Source organism: Ranitomeya imitator, chromosome 2, assembly GCF_032444005.1.
Source record: "Ranitomeya imitator isolate aRanImi1 chromosome 2, aRanImi1.pri, whole genome shotgun sequence".
Lineage (NCBI taxonomy): Eukaryota > Metazoa > Chordata > Amphibia > Anura > Dendrobatidae > Ranitomeya > Ranitomeya imitator.
Genome location: NC_091283.1, coordinates 301,187,506 through 301,195,279, shown reverse-complemented (window position 1 = coordinate 301,195,279; position 7,774 = coordinate 301,187,506). Strand labels below are relative to the sequence as shown.

The window sequence follows — 7,774 nt, the reverse complement described above, 5'->3', positions numbered from 1 at the left end:
ATGGACAACATGTGACTTAAATATGAGTGTCTGAGCAAAGGGTCTGAATACTTATGACCATGTGATATTTCAGTTTTTCTTTTATATTAAATTTGCAAAAATTTCTACTTTTCTGTTTTGTTTTCAGTCAAGATGGGGTGCAGAGTGTACATTAATGAGAAAAATGAACTTTTTTGAATTTACCAAATAGCTGCAATGAAACAGAGTGAAAAATTTAAAGGGGTCTGAATACTTTCTGTACCCACTGTACATTTATTCACGCCTGCAGGAGATGTGTTGGCATGGCTCGAGCCCTGGTTTCATATGTCTACTGACATATATATATATATATATATATATATATATACCGTATATACTCGAGTATAAGCTGAGATTTTCAGCCCAAATTTTTGGGCTGAAAGTGCCCCTCTCGGCTTATACTCGAGTCAAGGTGGGTGGCAGGGTCGGCGGGTGAGGGCGCTGAGGCATACTTACCTGCTTCCAGCGATCCTGGCGCTCCCCGCCTGTCGCACGGTCTTCTGTGCTGCAGCTCTTCCCCTCTTCAGCGGTCACGTGGGACCGCTCATTAGAGAAATGATTAGGCGGCTCCACCTCCCATAGGGGTGGAGCCGCCTATTCATTTCTCTAATCAGCGGTGCCGGTGACCGCTGATAGAGGAAGAAGCTGCGGCACCGAAGACCAGCTGTGCGGGAGAAGGAGCCGGACGCCAGGACCAGGTCAGTATAGCATATTTACCTGTCCCCGTTCCAGCCGCCGGGCGCCGCTCCATCTTCCCGGCGTCTCTCCGCTCTGACTGTGCAGGTCAGAGGGCGCGATGACGCATATAGTGTGCGCGCCGCCCTCTGCCTGATCAGTCAGTGCAGAGAGACGCCGGGACCGGACGCTGGGGAGCTGCAAGCAAGAATGGTGAGTATGGCATTTTTTTTTTATTATTGCAGCAGCAGCAGCGGCACAGATTTATGTGGAGCATATATGGGGAAATGTGAACGGTGCAGAGCATATAGAGCACAGATATGGGGAAATATGAACGGTGCAGAGCACTATATGGGGCACAGATATGGGGAAATATGAACGGTGCAGAGCACTATATGGCAGAGCTATGGGGAAATATGAACGGTTCAGAGCACTATATGGCAGAGCTATGGGGAAATATGAACGGTGTAGAGCACTATATGGCAGCTATGGGGCAATAATGAACGGTGCAGAGCACTATATGGCACAGCTATGGGGAAATAATGAACGGTGTAGAGCACTATATGGCACAGCTATGGGGAAATATGAACGGTACAGAGCACTATATGGCACAGCTATGGGGCAATAATGAACGGTGCAGAGCACTATATGGCACAGCTATGGGGCAATAATGAACGGTGCAGAGCACTATATGGCACAGCTATGGGGAAATATGAACGGTGCAGAGCACTATATGGCACAGCTATGGGGAAATATGAACGGTGCAGAGCACTATATGGCAGCTATGGGGAAATATGAACGGTGCAGAGCACTATATGGCACAGCTATGGGGCAATATGAACGGTGCAGAGCACTATATGGCAAAGCTATGGGGAAATATGAACGGTGCAGAGCACTATATGGCACAGCTATGGGGAAATAATTGACGGTGCAGAGCACTATATGGCACAGCTATGGTGAAATATGAACGGTGCAGAGCACTATATGGCAGCTATGGGGAAATATGAATGGTGCAGAGTACTATATGGCACAGCTATGGGGAAATAATGAACGGTGCAGAGCACTATATAGCACAGCTATGGGGCAATAATGAATGGTGCAGAGCACTATATGGCACAGCTATGGGGAAATAATGAACAGTGCAGAGCACTATATGGCACAGCTATGGGACAATAATGAACGGTGCAGAGCACTATATGGCACAGCTATGGGGCAATAATGATCTATTTTTATTTTTGAAATTCACCGGTAATTCTGCATTTCCACCCTAGGCTTATATTCGAGTCAATAAGTTTTCCCAGTTTTTTGTGGCAAAATTAGGGGGGTCGGCTTATACTCGGGTCGGCTTATACTCGAGTATATACGTTATATATATATATATATATATATATATATATATATATATATATATATATATATATATATATATAAAAATCAGCAAACGAAGGCAGCACTCCAAATCCTTTTAAAGGTGAAGAATGTGACTTTTATTGAACCCATATCTCTGTGCGACGTTTCGGCTCACACTGAGCATTTTTCAAGCAGTGAGTGTCATTAACAATGGTGCTTTTATAGGCATAATCTACATACATTTGCATATTTCATTGATCATTAGGCATAAATATATGTATACATACATAGATCAACAATTGTGTAAAAGATCTCTTATGTGCAGAATATGGAAATAGTTTTCCCCTAGAAAAGTCATTTCTCAAACAACAAAAACTTCACAAAGCAGACAATAGATATTCTAAAATAATAATAATTGGTTTTATTCTTGGCAGATGACCGTACCAGGAGATCAGCAGGACAGCTGACATCTTCAATGTTTAAATCAGATAATCTTGAGATCCCACAGGATACAATTGAAGTGAATGCCATTACTCCAAATATACCATCATCCCTTCACAGCAAAGATCTGTCATCTGATCATTTGGAACAGGTCCTGTCTTCTGATTCATTGCCTAGTACTAATGAAAATCAAAGTCACAAAATAAGCATTAAAAATCGAACTGCTTCTAAAGCAATGAAGACATTTTCATTTTCAGAATATGGAAATAGTTTTCCCCTAGAAAAGTCATTTCTCAAACAACAAAAACTTCACAAAGCAGACAACAGATTTTCTTGTTCCAAGTGTGGGAGATGTTTTAACCAGAAATCAGATTTTGTCAGTCACCAGAGCATTCACACAGTGAAGAAGCCATTTTCCTGTTCAGAATGTGGGAAATGTTTTATTCGAAAAGTGCAGCTTGTTACCCACCAAAGAACCCACACAGGAGATAAGCCTTTTTCCTGTTCAGAATGTGGGAAATGTTTTAACCACAAAGCGAATCTTGTTAGCCACCAGAAAACCCACAGAGGGGAGAAGCCTTTTTCCTGTTCAGAATGTGGGAAATGTTTTCTAGCTAAATCATTTCTTGTCATACATAATAGATCTCATACAGGGGAGAAGCCTTTTTCCTGTTCAGAATGTGGGAAATGTTTTCTAGCTAAATCAATTCTTGTCAGACATCATAGATCTCACACAGGGGAGAAGCCTTTTTCCTGTTCAGAATGTGGGAAATGTTTTAACCAGAAATCGAATCTTGTTAGCCACCAGAAAACCCACACAGGGGAGAAGCCTTTTTCCTGCTCAGAATGTGGGAAATGTTTCGTGAAGAAACCATCTCTTTCTAGCCACCAAAGAATTCACACAGGGGAGAAGCTTTTTTTAAGTTCTTAATTGTTTTTACAAAGTCACATACAAGTGCTTCTAACTAAATTAGAATATTATCAAAAAGTTTATTTATTTCAGTTCTTCAATGCAAAAAATTAAACTCTTATATTAGTCATTAAAGAGTGATCTATCTCAAGCGTTTATTTCTGTTGATGACTATATCCTACAGCCAATGAAAACCCAAAAGTCATTATGTCAGTAAATTAGAATAAAAACACCTGCAGTGGCTTCCTAAACATTTAAAAAAGGTCCCTTAGTCTGTTTCAGTAGGCTCCACATCTGCTAACTGGACAAATGTCTAGAAGGCAGTCATTGACACACTCCAGAAGGAGGGTAAGCCACTGTAAAATATTAGTATTTCAATAATAATAAAATGTAGATTACGTAACATATGCAGTTTCTAACTAGCAAATAGATACTCTGTATATTGAGGGAATTAGTCATTCTGAGGATTTTGGCCAATACATCTGTTCTCTGTCAGAACTATAGGTCTTTTGTCAGAACTGTCAATATGTGGCTATTTGGAGATAGTAAATGGTTCTTAAAGATCACAGGCTATATGCTTAAGCATTTCAAAATGAGGTAATGTACAAAAAACTAATATTCATATTCCGCAAGTTATTAGTGTTCTTCTAATATGGTAGAGGCCATGAACATAGCGGCAGAACATCTTATGTTGTTCTGAGACAGGAAAAATAGAAACCAATGTAAGTCTATGGGTCAAAATAGTATATAAGTCGACCTAACTCTTGTTCAGGAGATCTCTCATACTTTAAGAATCTCCAACCCGCACCACATCAACTTCAAGACCATATGTAAGAACCACTGAATGCTTGTTTTCTCTTTTATAATCTAATACTTATGTTTGGGTGCTATGAACTTTTCTTCATTTTTGTAATCACTTTTTGAATAAACATTAACAAGATTTGTTTTATCCACATAATTCAATATTGCGTTCCTTTCTATCCTCACCGTGCTCTTACTTAAAAAAAAAAAAGTAAGAAAGTGTTATTTTTTTCTAACATTTTGGGGAGCACAGCCAAATCTGGTTTTTGTGCTATTTTGGGTGGATTCCTTTCGATTGCACGCAGGGGGAGGAGAGCTCTGCTAAACACCTGTTGTTCAAGGCGCAGGAATTCCACTATTTCACGTCACAAGGATCAGACAGAGCCTACAGAGGAGTAAAGATTTGTGTCTCCAACCATAAAGAGCTACATGTGTCCCATCCAGGCGGAGGTCTGAGGAGTCAGTAAAGATACGGAGGACCATCCATTGACCATTGGATCAATCCACTAGAGGAAAAGACATTCCATATGTGAGAAAATGGATTTTATTCATGATTATTCTAAGAAAAGTATTAGAGTTTAAGTTTGTTCATAGCCATACAGATTCACAATTATGGTCTAGTTTGTATAGCCAATGCGAAGCAGAGAATCTTAAAATTGATAAGGCTTTTCTCAGTAAAACAAGTTACAGAGAAAGCTTCAAAATGGTCTGAGTGTACAATAATTTAGTTTTTGAGAAAACTGAAACACAAACACATAAAGCATGTACTATCACACAAGACATTGGTCATACTGACACACAAGGTGACACACAAGAGTCTGACGGGGATTACTTCAATTGTCCAAATTGTTTGATATTGTCAGAACATAATGAACAATTGGAAGATCAAATTGATACTTAAACAGAATTATTGTCCAAATTGCACCAAGATATAAAAAAGGCTTCTGTTGTTACACGATCAAACAAACAGGAAGACAATGCGCCAAATCATTTTTACCAGACACACAAAATCCAGATGTTCCAGTAGAAGATTTTCAAGCAGATGAACTAAAACAGAAAAAATTCCATGACAGAGCAGCACAAATTAATCTGAAAATACACGATCAGTTAATGAAAATTGTAAAAGACGTTCCAAACTTCAATGACAAGATGGATGCGTTTTATAATGTTGACATTTTTGAATTAAACACAGATGAATTCAGTCTTAATGATGAACAAAAAAACAATATATTCAAAGTATGGTTACCCTCACATATGGGAAAAAGGTTACAGACCACACCCAGATTAAATGATAATAAATTGACACATAGCACAAAAGAAGACAGACTTAGACAATTAATACTGTTTACGACCGGCGAAGCCACTCCTACAATTGATGTCCTGGAAAATGTACGAACTAATATTAATGTTGACCCATTTGCATTTTTGGTAAAATTTGAACAGGCCTTTAGGATGGTGATAAATCTTAGGCCTCATGCGGAGCCAACATCCATGATCAGATTTTTTTGTAAAAAAAAGTTCAAATATTTAGAGCCTGCCTCAGAGCAATTGGCTAGTGCTCAGCCATCATTGCAAGAAGCAACAGTTTTTGACTAAAATAGCTGTAGTTCATGAGAAAGAAATCAGCTGAAACCTAGACCCACAGTAACATCCAAGAACAGAGATTATATTGATCATAGAGGTAAAAATACTACACAAAGGAACAATATCCATTGTTATTTTTGTGGTATACCTGGACACTTAAAATGGCAGTGCAGAAAATTCTTGAGAGCAGAATCAGACAGGTACACAAGGAACAGGTAAGCTTGGAAGGGAAAATGGACTCGTGCCAAAATCATCCACCAAACCTTCTGCACCTCCATTACATTCTTCTGCACCTACTCACACTGACAACAGACAAACGCAGTCACCGTATGCACCATTAATCAGACAGATCAGAGAGACGACAGTGAAGGAGACTGAGTCCAGGGACAGAATTCCAAGTGCTTTTAAAAAGGACATTGGTCTTCTCCCATCTCCTCCATCTTCTGACAATCATAGACTACTCCTACACCCCATCCATTGGAATTTGTGACTCGTTAAATTGGATGACTCTGGAAGACCATTTATCAAAGGAAATTTATCAAGACCGAATGTTGTATTTCTTATTGATACAGGAGCTCAATTAATGTCACAAATCTTGATTTGATGCTACAACCAGATTCACCAGTTTGTAGGCAAGATTCATTAAAAAGCGTGGGACATGAGGGCTGCGTAGCCATGACACCGCATCAGGACACACTGCATCAATGAATCTTGCCTCCTGAGGAGCCCGCATGGGGCGAAACGCGTAGAGGCGCTGTGGTCTGTGGCAAACGACGCATAGAGGGAGATAAGTGTTTGGACTATGGTATCGATACATGTGGTCACACATCTGTGTATCTCCGGGTGACACTGTTCAATTGGTTCAGCCATAATTGGTGGGATTAGCCATGACTGGTATAATGAACCTATAAAAGACTGTGCCCCAAAAAGACTCCCTCAATAGCACATCATTGCCTGTTCGCCTTATTTGTTCTTTACATTTGTTTTTATATATGGGGATCTAGTATTCCTTTAGTGCAGGAGTATCTTTGTCTAGCCTGCAGTGGGTCCTGGGCTGTGGGTAGTGGGTGCCCCGTGGTTATCATAGGGTACATCAGGACATCCAGGGACAGCCACCGCGGAGTGGGGGCGCCATAACGTTTCCCTGTAGGGTGCCAACCCCCACAGCCAGGCAGGTTGTGAGTGTAGTGCTCACTAGGCATACACAGTATACCCCATTTTTAAACTTAGTGTTTGTTTTTTGAGCACAGTATTTTTTCCTTGGTCAACGTTACAAATCAACTACATTGGACCGTTACCATAAGGTAAAAATGGTCTCAGGTATGCATTGATTGTAGTAAATGTTTTTTTCTAAATGGGTTGAAATATTACCTGTCAGGAAAGATTATGCTTTGTCTACAATTAGAGCATTAGTTTATCATGTCTATTGTACTTGGGGATCCCAAGAATGATCTCCTCTGATCGAGGAAGTCACTTTACAGGAAAAATCATGCAAGCAGTTTGTACTATTCTAGGGGAACAACAACAATTCCTTGTACCTTACCATCCACAGTCCACTGGTATTGTGGAAAGGATAAATAGAACAATAAAATCCAGAATTGTCAAGATGTTATTGGACAAAGGCAATACTTGGGTCAATGCCGTAACTTTGGTACTGTTGAGTGTGAGAGGAACAACTTGTTCCACAACTCAATTTACTCCTTTTGAACTAATGACAGGAAGAAAAATGCCATTGATTTTTCCACTTGAACCATTTTTGTTCACACCTCAAAAAGATGCTGTTGCAAGGTCCAAATGGTTGCAATTGTTGCCGGAAAACTATTCTTCCACATTTGCATCAAGAATGCAGAGAATGGAGCCACCATATGAATCCAAATTCAAGAAAGGGGCTCTAGTGATGATTAAAACTTTCAGGAAGAGTGGACCATGGGAAAGTAACTGGGAAAGTCCCTTTGAGATAATCGAAACCATGGGACAAGGTATGATTCTTGTACA

General features: G+C 40.0%; 1 protein-coding gene across 1 annotated transcript; it reads left to right on the top strand.

Annotated features, from left to right (window-relative positions):
• The first annotated feature begins 2,719 nt into the window (after nucleotides 1-2,719).
• LOC138666450 (gastrula zinc finger protein XlCGF17.1-like) lies at nucleotides 2,720-3,616 on the top strand. Its single transcript, XM_069754674.1, has 3 exons — nucleotides 2,720-3,005; nucleotides 3,099-3,257; nucleotides 3,579-3,616. The coding sequence occupies exons 1-3, from the start codon at nucleotides 2,720-2,722 to the stop codon at nucleotides 3,614-3,616; spliced, it is 483 nt and encodes a 160-aa protein (XP_069610775.1).
• The last annotated feature ends 4,158 nt before the right edge of the window (nucleotides 3,617-7,774 follow it).

Excerpts from the sequence above, each read along its gene's own strand:
- LOC138666450 (XM_069754674.1), top strand. The coding sequence starts at position 2,720 with ATGAAGACATTTTCATTTTCAGAATATGGAAATAGTTTTCCCCTAGAA. Across the intron at positions 3,006-3,098 it reads CTGTTCAGAATGTGGGAAAT|CTAAATCATTTCTTGTCATA; the intron begins GTTTTAACCACA and ends AATGTTTTCTAG. Across the intron at positions 3,258-3,578 it reads CTGTTCAGAATGTGGGAAAT|CCAATGAAAACCCAAAAGTC; the intron begins GTTTTAACCAGA and ends TATATCCTACAG.